Source organism: Mobula birostris, chromosome 17, assembly GCF_030028105.1.
Source record: "Mobula birostris isolate sMobBir1 chromosome 17, sMobBir1.hap1, whole genome shotgun sequence".
Lineage (NCBI taxonomy): Eukaryota > Metazoa > Chordata > Chondrichthyes > Myliobatiformes > Myliobatidae > Mobula > Mobula birostris.
Window position 1 is genome coordinate 907,369 of NC_092386.1, and position 16,185 is coordinate 923,553.

Here is a 16,185-nt window from a genome sequence, read left to right on the forward strand (position 1 = left end):
ACTGTCGCGTGGCACAGGCAGTAATCCCAAGATTACTACCTTTGCGGTCCTTTTTCTCAACTCCCTTCCTAACTCCCTATATTCTCCTTTCAGGACCTCTCCCCTTTTCCTACCTATGTCATTGGTACCTATATGTACCACGACCTCTGGCTCCTCTCCCTCCCACTTCAAGATATCTTGGACGCGATCAGAAACATGCCGGACACTGGCACCAGGGAGGTAAACTACCATCCGGGTGTCTGGACTGCGTCCACAGAATCGCCTATCTGACCCCCTAACTATTGAGTTTATCGGTTCTTGGTTAGTCAGGGCGTCGAAGGTTACTGGGAGAAATCAGGAGAATTGTGTAGAGAGAGATAATAACGAAGCTATTACGTAACAGAAGTGCGGACTCAGTGGGTGGAGTACTATACTTTAATTCAGCTCCGACGCCTTATGATCGTATGGTAACGTATACGCACTAAATTGCACAGTTGTATTTATGCCATTTAACAGGAGAAAACGGTCATCCTTACCTAAAACCTCACTGTAATACGAATTCCAATGGGACCATATTTCTTCAACTATCCACTGATACATAAATGTGTAAAACGCATTCTGAACTCTCTCCGGAAAAGACATTTTATCAGAAAACTCTGACAGAGAAGTCGGTACATAGGAAGGAGGAGCAGGCAGCTGCCCGCAGAGTCTCTCCGCAACAAACCCCGGGGAGAATCTCAGACTGAAGATAAAGGGAATGCCCAGCTTCACGGCCAGAATATCTCCACAGTAAAGGACAGGATCACTCAACAACACTTTGAACGCAGACTCCCGCAGTCTCTCTAGCAGTTTGTCCTTCTTTAATACCCCATCACAGATCTCTCGCATCATTTTGTTAGCATTTTCCATGATCTTTGAAAATTTTCTGTAGGCACCCCAGTGGGACAGTAAAGGCTTCTCATTTGTCCAGAATTCTATTAGATCGTTGAAAAAGGCATCGTTATCCACTATGGTAAACGGCACCTGAAATACTTCAAACTGTACGGGTGAGGGCTCGGAGTAGTTGACGAAATGTTTGGCTGAATTTACAACCACCGTGACATTGTGACCCCGGGCGATCAGTTCATCGATAATAGATTTTGCATTGATCCAGTGGCTTCCCTCCGCTGGCCAGATCAGTATGTTTTCGGGAGCTGCGCGCTGGTAAAAAAACAAGAGCACAAACAGGAGCCCGAGTTGCATCGTGTCCGAGCAACGGCTCCCAGCTGAAGTTCTGGTCACCTTGTTGTGTATGTGGCCTGCTTACGCAACTAAGTTATCAGTGAAAACGCTGGAGACGGGAACTAAATACAGGAAGAGTCCAAACTTTTACACACACTTATATATAAATCCATGCGCGCCTAATAGCGCATGCAACGACGTGGTACTAAAGCATAAACTAGTCCCCTATTCTAATACTGTATAGGCTCTACGGTACCCTCCTCCCCTTTTATTTTAATAGTGTATCAACTGTTTTCTTTACTGGGGCACTGTGCTAAACAAATATGTTTATCCTTAACATACAAACGCCTACCATTTGTTCACACATTTTAACAAAGTAACTTAATGATATCAAATTATAACAAGCCTTTTTTTTACTTTTTACTTTTGGTCTAAGACCCATTTCTAACTCAAGTCTCTGAGGAGGTCTTCTCTGCCTCTCCGGGTGACGTCGGGAAACGTTTGCTTTGGGTAATGAGTCTACACAGGTACATCAGGTGGGTCCTCAGCACTGATGACAGGCTTATCTGTGGATGAGGCTGATGTGATCACATCAGGAGTGTTTGCTTCTATGTCAGGGGAGTCCGGGCAAGGTGTTGTTGTGTTTTTCACCTGAGCATCCAGGATTTGGTCCACGTGACGTCTCATATGTTCTCTCCCACCTCCACTGTATACATCAGTGGCCTGTCTATGGTGGAAATTGTACCCGGCTACCACTTTTCAGTCCGATAATCACCTGCAAGAACTGACTGTCCCACACTGAAACTCCGTGTGGACTTAGCATTCAAGTGTTTGAACTGTCTGTTCTCCACATCACGCCGTACATCTGGTTTGAGAAGATCCATGCCGGACCTCAGGTTCCTGTTCAGAAAAATCATCGCTGGAGTCTGATTCGTGGTTGCGTGTACTGCATTACGATAGGCAAGGAGGAAGCTGTCTATCTTGTGTTGCAGTGATCGATTTTCACTGTCCATTGACTTGATGGCTTTCTTGAACATCTGCACAAATCTTTCTGCCAAGCCATTTGTGGAGGGATGGTAAGGGGCAGATGTAAAGTGCTTGATCCCATCGTTCTTCACAAAACTTTGGAATTCTTCAGAGATAAATTGCCATCCACTCTCTGTACAGATTTGTTCTGGCATGCCATTCCTGGCAAACATGATCCTCAGAACTGTAATGGTCTTTTCCGATGTGGTTGTCTTCATTTTGATGACCTCTGGCCATTTGGAATGTGCATCGAAGGCGATTAAAGAGATAGAGTCCATGAATACTCCAGCAAAGTCCATGTGCACTCATTGCCATGGTGATGAGGGCCACTCCCACGGATGGAGAGGGGCTTATGGTGGTGTGTTCTGGACCTTTTGACATCCAGAGCAGTTCTTGGTCAAGTTCTCAATCTGTTTATCGATTCCTGGCCACCACACATAAGCACGGGCAGGACTTTTCATCTTCACGATACCCAGGTGCCCCTCGTGCAGTTCCTCCAGCACTCTGGTGTGTAGCTTGGGAGGAATCACAACTCGTGAGCCACACATTAGTGTTCCCCGACACACTGACAACTGCTCCTTCCTCGCTGAGAAGGCTGGAAACAGTGTGTTACCCCACGCTGGCCATCCCTTTACCGTGATGTCATACACTTTTGACAACAAAGGGTCATTGCGTGTTTCCCTTTCAATGAGGCTGTTTGTCACTGGTAATAGTTCAGCTATTGTTGTGTGAAAGACCTCTGCTGAATCCATTTGTGTAGTTACCTCAGAAGTGGGCAGTGGTAAACGTGACAAGCCTTCTGCGTTGCCGTGTAGCTTGGTCCCCTTGTGTTCAGTGTCATACCTGTGACCTCCTAAGAAAAGAGACCATCGCTGCAGCCTTTGTGCTGTCATCACTGGAACGTCTTTTCCTGGGTTGAAGATTGACATGAGAGGCTGATGGTCAGTCAACAGGGTAAACTTTTGACCATACAGGTAGTGACTGAATTTCTTGACTCCCCACATGAGGCTTAGGGCCTCTCTGTCAATCTGTGCGTAGTTGCATTCAGCTGAAGTTAACATTCTTGAGGCAAAGGCTATTGGTCTTTCGGAGCCATCTGGAAACTTGTGTGATAACACAGCTCCTATCCCATGGGGTGAGGCATCACAAGTCAGTCGGATTGGTAAGGAGGGGTCAAAGTGCGCGAGCACCCCTTCCGAAGTTATGAGTCTTTTAGTTTTTTGAAACACTTTCTCACAGCTCTCAGTCCACTTCCATTGTGTCCCTGTCTGTAATAGTGCATTTAGTGGGTGTAGGACTGTGGACAGGTGAGGCAATAACTTGTGGTAATAGCTCACTAGTCCAAGATATGCTCTCAGCTGAGACACATTTTCAGGTGGTGGTGCCTTAAGCACCGCTTCTATCTTGTCTTGAGACGTGTGTAAGCCATCCTTGTTGATCACATGCCCACAGTAGGAGATTTCCTTTTTGAAAAACTCACATTTCTGTCAATTAGCTCTGAGCCTATATTCTCGTAACCTGGTGAGCACTTGTTCAAGGTTAGAAAGATGTCCGTCATCATCTTTGCCGGTGACAATGATGTCATCCAGGTAACACTGAGTCCCTGGAATCCCCTGCAGGACCTGGTCCATTGCCCTTTGCCAGATTGCAGGAGCTGATACTATCCCAAACACCAACCTGTTGCACTGGTAAAGTCCTTTCTGTGTACTTATTGTCAGGTATTTCATCTTGGATGCTTCATCGATTTCCATTTGGAGATAAGCCTGGGCCAAATTGATTTTTGTGAAATGTTCCCCTCCTGACAGGGAAGCAAAGATGTCCTCAATACGAGGTAGAGGATACTGTACTGTGCGGAGAACCGGGTTAACAGTCACTTTAAAGTCTCCACATATGCGCACCTTGCTTTGTTTTCCTGGTTTTGTGCTGGAGGTTTTCTTCATCACTGCGTGGCCCATTAACTCCAATCCACCTTTGACAGGACCCCAGTCTGCTCCAGATTTTTCAGCTCTGCCTCCGCTGTAAGACGGATTGCATATGGCACTGGTCTGGCTTTGTGAAATTTCGGACATTTATTTTTCTTAATCTCAATCTTTGCGTTCATGCCCTGAAGTGTTCCTATTCCTTTCATGAACACTTCCTCAGAGTCAGCAAGTGTTTGTGACAGTCTCTCAGTAGGACGGATTGCATATGGCACTGGTCTGGCTTTGTGAAATTGTGACAGTCTCTCTGTAGGACAGATTGCATATGGCACTGGTCTGGCTTTGTGAAATTTCGGACATGCATTTTCCTTAATCTCAATCTTTGCCTTCATGCCCTGAAGTGTTCCTATTCCTTTCATGAACACTTCCTCAGAGTCAGCAAGTATTTGTGACAGTCTCTCACTATCACTTTAATTTTACCTTTGGAATGCACGCACTGTAAATCTTGAGCAGTAGTTTAGTTCACTTCAGAGGTATGTGAGAAAACAGTCATTTATAATTGTGTACAGAGATCAGAGTTAAGCTGAGCCTGTGTCCAACTCCATTTTCAGTCTCACGCCTGCCACTTGTGGTGCGATCCATATTACTCTTCGATCACCTGTCTCTTTCACGCTGTGAAGCTGCAGACGAGACAATTCACTTTTGTCTGAGTCGTTTTCATCAGAACTTCTTTCTTCCATTTTGTGTACATTGTTCTGTTTTCCTTGCTGGGGTTTCTTGTTTCTCTGTATTTTGTCCTTTTTCTGCTGTTTACTAGCTTTGCATACTCTTCCAATGTGGCCCTGTTTGCCACAGTTTCTGCATTGTTTCTCTTTCAACCAACAGTCCTCAGGGTCATGTGACACATTCCCACAACGGTAACATTTCTTTCCTTCATTTCTGTTCAGTGACATTTTATTTGTAGCATATTCCAGAGATTTTTGTTGTATCTCTGAAGCACCCTGTGCTGCTGTTTCCATTGATATTGCAATGTTCAGCGCGTCCTCGAATGTAAGGTCTTCTTCACCCAGGAGCTTCTTCTGTGTGGTTTCACAGTGCATGCCACACGCTAACCTGTCCCTCAGTACGTCCAATAGTCCAGCTCCAAATTGACAATGTTCTGATAATCTGCGCAATTCAGCACAATATTCAGAAATGCTTTCATTTTTGCTTTGATTCTGTTTGTGAAATTTAAATCTTTCAGCAATGACCAGTGGTTTGGAGTTTAAATGCTGTTGGAGAGTGTCTACTATTTGCTTGAATGTTTTGTCAGCTGGCTTTTCAGGGGTTAACAAGCTCCATAGCAGCCCGGAAGTTCTTGCTCCCATAACACTGAGGCTAAATCCACACTGAGCCGGTGAATTTTGAAAACGCTGGTGTTGCGATAAAACGATAGGTGTTCGCACCAGGCATTTCTGAAAATACCTCCATTCTCACTAAAACTGGTATTTGGGCAAATCTCCTCCTACTGGGCAGGCACGCAGGACACAGCTACAGAAAACAAGCCAAGAAGAAATGGTATACTATTTCCGTTTCCTCCTCTTAGTTCAAGAAAACAATGAAATGCCGATCTGCCACCACCATCTGTTCCGGCATGTCATGACAGTGTTTTTAAAAAGCTCCGATTACCCCATAAACACTATACTACCCAGCCGGCGTTTTCAGATTTATACACTCTGGAGAGCGTTTCAGAAAAGCTCCATTTTCAGTGGAGGAAAACGCCATTTCAGTGTTGACGAGGCCGGAGTAAGACGCTGGCTTTCTTTTCATCATTAACAGTGTTAGCATCACAATATAACTCCACTCTTTCAATGTAAGTCACCCAGTTTTCAATGCCACTATCAAATGCTGTCATGATTCCAATCATTGCCATCTTTGTTACGTTGATTTAGCTCCGTCTTTCCTTGTTTCCTTTTTAGCTAGCTCCTTGCAGTCACTGCACGTTTCACTTGACTTACGTGTCCTTTTTGCTAGCGCAGGGAGCGTACTCCGTCTAGATGCGTGTGTCGCTCCTATTCATTTCCCTTCTCTCTCTTCTCCTCCGAGTGTTGTTATCAACTAAAACACGGTGTTCCGGTAAGATGCAGGTTCATAATCCTGATCGCCAATTTGTTGTGTATGTGGCCTGTTTACACAACTAATTTATTAATAAAAACGCTGGAGAAGGGAAGTAAGTTTCATGGTTCTTTCACTGGAAGAGTCCGAACTTTTACACACACATATATAGATCCATACTCGCCAAATAGCGTTAGCAATGACTTGTTACTAAAAGATAAAGCAGTCCCTTATTCTAATGTAGGCTATATGGTACACACCTGATGGGACTTCAAGCATTGAACATAGAACATAGAATAGTACAGCACAGTACAGGCCCTTCGGCCCACAATGTTGTGCCGACCCTCAAACCCTGCCTCCCATATAAGCCCCCACCTTAAATTCCTCCACTTACCTGTCTAATACTCTCTTAAACTTCACTAGTGTATCTGCCTCCACCACTGACTCAGGCAGTGCATTCCATGCACTAACCACTCTCTGAGTAAAAAACCTTCCTCTAATATCCCCCTTGAACTTCCCACCCCTTACCTTAAAGCCATGTCCTCTTGTATCGAGCAGTGCTGCCCTGGGGAAGAGGTGCTGGCTATCCACTCTACCTATTCCTCTTATTATCTCATACACCTCTATCATGTCTCCTCTCATCCTCCTTCTCTCCAAAGAGTAAAGCCCTAGCTCCCTTAATCTCTGATCATAATGCATACTTTCTAACCCAGGCAGCATCCTGGTAAATCTCCTCTGTACCCTTTCCAATGCTTCCACATCCTTCCTATAGTGAGGCGACCAGAACTGGACACAGTACTCCAAGTGTGGCCTAACCAGAGTTTTATAGAGCTGCATCATTACATCGCGACTCTTAAACTCTATCCCTCGACTTATGAAAGCTAACACCCCATAAGCTTTCTTAACTACCCTATCCACCTGTGAGGCAACTTTCAGGAATCTGTGGACATGTACCCCGAGATCCCTCTGCTCCTCCACACTACCAAGTATCCTGCCATTTACTTTGTACTCTGCCTTGGAGTTTGTCCTTCCAAAGTGTACCACCTCACACTTCTCCGGGTTGAACTCCATCTGCCACTTCTCAGCCCACTTCTGCACCCTATCAATGTCTCTCTGCAATCTTTGACAATCCTCTACACTATCTACAACACCACCAACCTTTGTGTCGTCTGCAAACTTGCCAACCCACCCTTCTACCCCCACATCCAGGTCGTTAATAAAAATCACGAAAAGTAGAGGTCCCAGAACAGACCCTTGTGGGACACCACTAGTCACAATCCTCCAATCTGAATGTACTCCCTCCACCACCACCCTCTGCCTTCTGCAGGCAAGCCAATTCTGAATCCACCTGGCCAAACTTCCCTGGATCCCATGCCTTCTAACTTTCTGAATAAGCCTATCGTGTGGAACCTTGTCAAATGCCTTACTAAAATCCATATAGATCACATCCACTGCACTACCCTCATCTATATGCCTGGTCACCTCCTCAAGGAACTCTATCAGGCTTGTTAGACACGATCTGCTCTTCACAAAGCCATGCTGACTGTCCCTGATCAGACCATGATTCTCTAAATGCCTATAGATCCTATCTCTAAGAATCTTTCCCACCACAGACGTAAAGCTCACTGGCCTATAATTACCCAGACTATCCCTACTACCTTTTTTGAACAAGGGGACAACATTCGCCTCCCTCCAATCCTCCGGTACCATTCCCATCGACAACGAGGACATAAAGATCCTAGCCAGAGGCTCAGCAATCTCTTCTCTCGCCTCGTGGAGCAGCCTGGGGAATATTCGGTCAGGCCCCGGGGATTTATTTGTCCTAATCTATTTTAACAACTCCAACACCTCCTCTCCCTTAATATCAACATGCTCCAGAACATCAACCTCACTCATATTGTCCTCACCATCATCAAGTTCCCTCTCATTGGTGAATACCAAAGAGAAGTATTCATTGAGGACCTCGCTCACTTCCACAGCCTCCAGACACATCTTCCCACCTTTATCTCTAATCGGTCCTACCTTCACTCCTGTCATCCTTTTTTCCTTCACATAATTGAAGAATGCCTTGGGGTTTTCCTTTACCCTACTCGCCAAGGCCTTCTCATGCCCCCTTCTGGCTCTTCTCAGCCCATTCTTAAGCTCCTTTATGCTTCCCTATATTCCTCAATAGACCCATCGGATCCTTGCTTCCTAAACCTTATGTATGCTGCCTTCTTCCACCTGACTAGATTTTCCACCTCACTTGTCACCCATGGTCCCTTCACCCTACCATTCTTTATCTTCCTCACCGGGACAAATTTATCCCTAACATCCCGCAAGAGATCGCTAAACATCAACCACATGTCCATAGTACATTTCCCTGCAAAAACATCATCCCAATTCACACCCGCAAGTTCTAGCCTTATAGCCTCATAATTTGCCTTTCCACAATTAAAAATTTTCCTGTCCTCTCTGATTCTATCCTTTTCCATGATAATGCTAAAGGCCAGAGAGCAGTGGTCACTGTCCCCCAGATGCTCACCGACTGAGAGATCTGTGACCTGACCTGGTTCATAACCAAGTACTAGATCTAGTATGGCATTCCCCCTAGTCGGCCTGTCGACATACTGTGACAGGAATCCGTCCTGGACACACTTAACAAAACTCTGCCCCATCTAAACCCTTGGAACTAATCAGGCGCCAATCAATATTAGGGAAGTTAAAGCCACCCATGATAACAACCCTGTTATTTTTGCACCTTTCCAAAATCTGCCTCCCAATCTGCTCCACTGCATCTCTGCTGCTACCAGGGGGCCTATAGAATACCCCCAATAGAGTAACTGGTCCCTTCCTGTTCCTGACTTCCACCCATATTGACTCAAAAGAGGATCCTGCTACATTACCCACTTTTTATGTAGCTGTAATAGTATCCCTGACCAGTAATGCCACCCCTCCTCCCCTTTTTCTGCCCTCCCTATCCCTGTTAAAGCACTGAAATCCAGGAATATTGAGAATCCATTCCTGCCCTGGTGCCAGCCAAGTCTCTGTAATGGCCACTACATCATAATTCCATGTATGTATCCATACTCTCAGTTCATCACCTTTGTCCCTGATGCTTCTTGCATTGAGGTACACACATTTCAGCCCTTCTACCTTACTGTCTTTACACCATTTATTCTGCTTCTCTTTCCTCAAAGCCTCTCTGTATGTTAGATCCGGCTTTACTCCATGCACTTCTTTCACTGCTCTGTCGCTCTGGGTTCCAACCCCTCGCAAATTAGTTTAAGCCCTCCTGAACCATGCTAGCAAACCTACTTGCAAGGATATTGCTCCCCCTCAACTTCAGGTGCAACCCATCCAATCTGTACAGGTCCTACCTTCCCCAGAAGCGATCCCAATGATCCAAAAATCTAAAACCCTGCTCCCTGCACCAACTCCTCAGCCACGCATTCAACTGCCATCTCCTCCAATTCTTACCATCTCTGTCACGTAGCACTGGCAGCAATCCTGAGAGTGCCACCCTTGAGGTCCTGTTCTTCAGCCTTCTGCCTATTTCACGAAACTCACACTTCAGGACCTCATCCCTCTTCCTGCCTATGTCATTGGTCCCAACATGTATCACGACTTCTGGTTGCTTTCCCTCTCGTACCAGGATGTCGTGCACCCGGTCAGAGACATCCCGGACCCTGGCACCCAGGAGGCAACAAACCATGCGGGTGTCCTTCTCACGTCCACAAAATCTCCTGTCCGCTCCCCTGACTATAGAGTCTCCAATGACAACAGATCTCCTCTTCTCCGTCCCACCCTTCTGCACACACCCTCCTGCCACCGTGGCTCACACCTGGTCGGTCATCCCCGCCAACAGTATCCAGGACGGTAAACTTATTATTTAGGGGATTGGCTACAGGGGTGCTCTGCCTACCTGTCTGCTCACCTTCGCTTTCCCCGCTCTGACAAGGTAACGTTCCGGAATGTCGGCTGTTTATTCAGCTCCGTAGGCTTCTGCCCTGTTGAGTTCCTTCTGCATTTTGTGTGTGTTACTCTGGATTTCCAGCATCTGCAGAATCTCTTGTGGCTATGGTCTTAATTGCCACATGTAATCAGTGAGATGTCCTTGACTCCAGAGTTCTCGATTACAAAAAGGACAGAGATAGAAAAATTATAGCTTTGGCATTGATCCAATGGCTTCCCTCTGCTGGACAAATCAGCACGTTTTCGGGAGCTGCCCACCGGTAAAAAAAACAAGAGCACAAACAGGAGCCTGAGTGTCTCCAAACAAAGGCTCCCAGCAGAAAGGAATTTGAGTTTTGCTGGGTAAAGTTCACTTATTGATAGATTTTCATATACAGATACAGCACAGAAGCAAACCTTTGCGGCCTAACAAGCCCAATTCCACCCATGTAAACTACTAACCTGCATGTCTTTGGAACGTGGGAGGAAATCGGAGCACCCAGAAAAACCCACGCTGTCACGAGGAGAACATACAAACTCCGCGGCAGGAAATGAACCAGGCCACTGGCACTTCAAAAGTATTACGTTAGCCTGTGCTGCTTCTGTTTCTATATCTTATGGTCTTAAACTAATAGGTGAGAAATGGATAGTAATGAAAGCAAATGAGCAAATGCCACTGGCACTATACTGAAGAGAAGAGATACAGTCCAACCTCGAGACCAGCGGATCCACCGACAAAGGTTCCAATGAATAAACATACTGAGAAGAGGGTAAAGTATGCAATTTCTGGGTGAGACCCTAGTGCCTCCAGGCTCCCTAGTGGACTAGGTATGTTTGGAAATTGGAGACAGCAGGTAGAAACATAGAAAACCTACAGCCCAACACAGCCCCCTCGGTCCACAATGCTGTGCCGAACATGTACGTACTGTAGAAATTACCTAGGGTTATCCATAGCGCTCTGTTTTTCTCAGCTTCATGTACCTATCCAGGAGTCTCTTAAAAGACCCTATCACATCTGCCTCCACCACCCTCGCCGGCAGTCCATTCCACGCATTCACCACTCTCTGCATAAAAAACTCACCCTTGACATCTCCTCTGTACCTACTTCCAAGCACCTTAAAACGTGCCCTCTCGTGTTATCCATTTCATCCCTGGGAAAAAACCTCTGACTATCCAGACGATCAATGCCTCTCATCATCTTATACACCTCTAACAGGTCACCTCTCATCCTCCGTCGTTCCAAGGAGAAAAGGCCGAGTTCACTCAACCTGTTTTCATAAGGCATGCTCCCCAATCCAGGCAACATCTTTGTAAATCTCCTCTGCACTCTTTCTATAGCTTCCACATCCTTCCTGTAGTGAGCTGACAAGAACTGAGCACAGTACTCTAAGTGGGGTCTGACCAGGGTCCTATAAAGCTGCAACATTACCTCTCGGCTCTTAAACTTAATCCCATGGTTGATGAAGGCCAATGCAGTGTAAGCCTTGTTGACCCAGTCAACCTGTGTAGCAGCTTTGAGGGTCCTGTGGATTCGGACCCCAAGATCCCTCTGATCTTCCACACTGCCAAGAGTCTTACCATTAATACTATATTCTGCCATCATATTTGACCTACCATTTGAACCACCTCACACCTATCTGAGTTGAACTCCATCTGCCACTTCCCAGCCCAGTTTTGCATCCTATCAATGACCCGCTGTAAGCTCTGACAGCCCTCCACACTATCTAGAACACCCCAATCATCAGCTAATTTACTAACCCATCGCTCTACCTTTTCTCATGATTTTTACAGATGGATGCAAGGAGACTGTCCTTATGTAGGCTCTTCTGATTTAAATAAAACTTGCTAGTGGTTTTAGAATACATGATGTGGTGTTTTAATACAGTGCCTATAAAAAGTATTAACCTCCCTTGGAAGTTTTCATGTTTTATCGTTTTCCAGCATTGAATCACAGAGGATTTAATTTGTCTTTTTTGACACTGATCAACGGAAAAAGACTCTTCTGTATCAAAGTGAAAACAGATCTCTACAAAATGATCTCAATTAATTACAAATATAAAACCCAAAATAACTGATTGCATAAGTATTCACTGCCTTAAATAGTCACATCAAATCATCACTGGTGCAGCCAACTAGTTTTAGATGTCATATAATTAATTAAACAGAGATTTGTCTTTGGAGACCTGTGAGCAGTCAAAGTGTTTCAATTCAATGTGGAAAAAATACACCTGTATCTGGAAGGTCCAATTGCTGCTGAGTTAGTATCCTGGCAAAAACTACACCATGAAGACCAAAGAACACATCAAGCAACTCCGCAGAAAGATTATTGAAAAGCACAAGTCAGGAGATGCATACAAGAAAATTTCAAAGTTACTGAGTATCATTCAGAGTACAGCTAAGTCATTCATCAAGAAATGTAATGAATATGACACCGCGGAACATCAGCCTAGAGCAGCCCATCTTCAAAAACTGAGTGACCGTGCAAGAAGGGGACTAGTGAGGGAGGCCACCAACAGACCCATGACAACTCTGGAGGAGTTACAAGCTTCAGTGGCTGAGATGGGAGAGACTGCACATACAACAACTGTTGCCCAGGTGCTTCAGCAGTCACAGCTCATGGGAGAGCAGCAAAGAGAAAAGGTCTCACAGTAAAGCTCAGCTGGAGTTGGTCAGAAGGCATATGGGAGACTCTGAGAGCTGGAGAAAGGTTCCCTGGTCTGATGAAACCAAAATTGAGGTTTCTGGCCATCAGAGTAAATACTGCATTTGGCGTAAAAGTCACACCCTCCCTACGGTGAAACCTGGTGGTGGCTGCATCATGCTGTGGAGATGCTTCACTGCAGCAGGCCCTGGAAGGCTTGTGAAGGTAGAGGGTAAAATGAATGCAGCAAAATACACAGAAATCCTGGAGGAAAACCTGATGCAGTCTGCAAGGGAACTGTGACTTTGGAAAAGATTTGTTTTCCAGCAAGACAATGACCCCAAGCATAAAGCCAAAGCTACACAGGAATGGCTTAAAAACAACAAAGTTAATGTCCTGGAGTGGCCAAGTCAGAGTCCAGACCTCAATCCAATTGAGAATTTGTGGCAGTACTTGAAAAGGGCTGTTCATTCACATCCCCATGTAATCTGATAGAGCTTGAGCAGTTTTGTAAAGAAGAATGGGGAAAAATTGCAGCGTCCAAAGGTGCAGTTACTAAATACTGACTTGAAAGGGGTGAATACCTATGTAATCAATTATTTTGTATTTTACATTTGTAATTAATTTGGTTCATTTTGTAGAGATCTGTTTTCATTTTGACATGAAAGGGTCTTTTTCTGTTGATCAGGGTCAAAAAAGCCAAATTAAATCCACTGTGATTCAATGTTGTAAAAGAAAACATGAAAACTTCTAAGTGGAGGCGGGGTTGGGGGTGTTGGATACCTTCAACAGGCAGTGTAAATGGCAAAAAGTGGCCAAAAGGCACGTGCCACCAAAAGCTAAACCTAAGATGGAGTAGGAAAAACGCCAAATATAGAAGTAGATCTGCCTCCCCCTCCATTTCTCCCTGTGGGACTCTATCCTAAAATCCTAGCTGACGGGCTGTGGAAAACCCTATGATGGAAATAGTCATGTTTGTCACGGCTGTCACACAACATTTCGCTCAGCAGCTGCAATGACAAACACAATTGACATAGTCCTATTCCGGAAACCAGCTTCCCTCATATGAACAGGTTACCCCATTCGATGCCTCGAGCACAGGGGGATCCTTCTGCACCCAGGGAATGGAACAGTCATAACCTCTGGTCATTCCACAGGGTGTAGGTGTGCAAACACAGTCACAGACCAGGTGCATACTGAATGTGGAGCAGATAGCAGGACCTAGTGAGAGTGATAGGGAAAATGAGCTACCTGATAGTACCTCCCATACGCAGGTACGTACCCTAAATAATGGCATGAGATATACCGACCCTTAGCCCTGGACCCAGCAGAGGTTAGAAGTAGGATCAGTGACGACCCCAAACCTATCACGTTCCACAATTAGTTAGTACAAACTTGTGGAATTTTTAACCCTTTACCCAGAGATATGCAGCAACTAACTCCTGTGAGTCGCCTATGGCAGTGCCTGGTCCACCCTCAAACAACGATCTGCTGTTCCTCAAGGATAGATGGAGATTGGGCCCCCGGTTAAGATGGTGATGAAGACAACCCCAGGATGCAGAAATTGTTAGCGTAGGCCAGAGATAATCCTAGCAGCATGGTGATTTTGAGGGAGGTCACAAGATGCCAACAGAAGAAAAAGGATGAGCCTGGGAAAGATCTAATTTCCCTGTTTAAAGATGCATAGGAAAATTGTGCACAAATACGATTGGAACAGAATGGACCTTTAGAGTGCAAACTTTGTAAAATTGTTTGCGACCCAGAGTAGCATGCTCATTCAAACTGGCTAACCTGAAGTGGCAGACTAAGACAAGGGAAGAAGTGGTAACTCTCCTTATTAACGGATTGTTTAAAAGTACTGGAGAAGCGAATGGGCAGTATATACAGCAGGAAAGACGGGAGGTCTGAAGGAAGAGGTTGCAGGAGTGGAAATAAAAGAGGAAGAGGAAAAAAGTCAGGATGCATGGCATCGGTGTGGGAGAAAAGGGCACAGGGCAAGAGAGTGTCACATCCCTTTTGAGGAAATGAAAGGCAGGGAAATCGTGGGGAAGAAAGGACAGGGGGAAAGGCACCTTTCACTATGAGTAACCCTTTTTCCCAGCTTCTGTTATTGGGGGGGATGCTCGAGGGCTGGGCAATTCAGGCAGCAATGATCAGTTTTTCTACTACACCCTAGAGGACCCATAGCCGAAATACAAGTAGGCCAGGGAAGAATACAAATCCCGTCGATTCCGGCGCTACCTTATCGTCCATATCCCCCTCCGTGGACTTGCCAAAAAATGTTAAGACTAGGGATAGCCAGAATCCCCATGATAGAGCCTTCATCTAATCTGTAGCTATTAAACTGGAAGAACAACACAGTAGAGGAATCATTTATAGTGTGCAAACTAAATGCGAGCATCCACTGTACCCCAGGCGGATTATCTGAACCAAATATGCCACGATTTCAGGCAATGATGTAACAGTAATGTGTCAGTCAAAAGGAGTAGCCTGGCAACATATAGTTGGTAGTTGGCTGATGAAGGGGAAGCCCAAGGAAAATGTAATTGAAAATTAAACCACATTAGGGGACTTTGGCGGTGGGGGACTAATACTACTTGCAAATTCCTTACTCAGTTACACTGGGCAGCTGCTTTCTGGTTTCCTGATGTTGATGAGGTATATAAGATTAAGAAACCCAGGCTGATTTCAGAGAGCATTATAATGTGTGCTTTAAGGGCCAAATTTTTTTTAGCACTGAAAGCACAGCCACCAAGATACAACTATACCATTCTCAGATAAATTATTTCCGGGAAGGAGGCCAGTTCATAATTCTTATACCTCTGGGAATAAAGTCTCTCTCTGAACCGAAAGATCAGTAAAACAGTTAAAAGAGCAAATCGCAAACAAGAGAAAATCTGCTGTTGCTGGAAATCCGAGCAACACACAAAATGCTGGAGGAACCCTGCTGCGTTCCTGCAGCATTTTGTGTGTGTTGTAAAGGAGCAAATTCAGGGCACCCTTTCAATTGGTATAACCTATTTTGATCCCGATAGTAACAAATCCTCTTAAGACTTTCCCTTGAGGATTTCTCGTATCTTTAGGCGAGAAAGCACTCCTTTCTCCTCCGTATGACCCTCCACTTTAACTGAAAGATGTGGACCAATGCTGTGGGCTTTGCCCAATATTCACGTGGGTTTAGTTGCCTGTGCGGCACCCCACCGAGTCACATTTAAGAAAACGTCAGACCCCATTCCATTTGCCAATACCATTTATCTCCTGGGGCTGTTCACGAAATTAAACCTGTTATTGAGACTCTTTTACAGCAAGAACGCTACGCATGATACAGAGCCCTTGCAATACCCCCATATTGCCAATCCCAAATCAGGCAGG

The 16,185-nt window shown here is 45.3% G+C and overlaps 1 protein-coding gene across 1 annotated transcript; it reads right to left on the bottom strand.

Annotated features, from left to right (window-relative positions):
* Positions 1-414: 414 nt before the first annotated feature.
* LOC140211346 (UDP-glucuronosyltransferase 2A2-like) lies at positions 415-1,316 on the bottom strand. The gene has a single exon (XM_072281025.1). It carries the CDS (start codon positions 1,219-1,221, stop codon positions 415-417), a length of 807 nt encoding a protein of 268 aa, XP_072137126.1. The 5' UTR covers positions 1,222-1,316.
* Between the last annotated feature and the right edge of the window lie 14,869 nt (positions 1,317-16,185).

Excerpts from the sequence above, each read along its gene's own strand:
- LOC140211346 (XM_072281025.1), bottom strand. The coding sequence starts at position 1,221 with ATGCAACTCGGGCTCCTGTTTGTGCTCTTGTTTTTTTACCAGCGCGCA.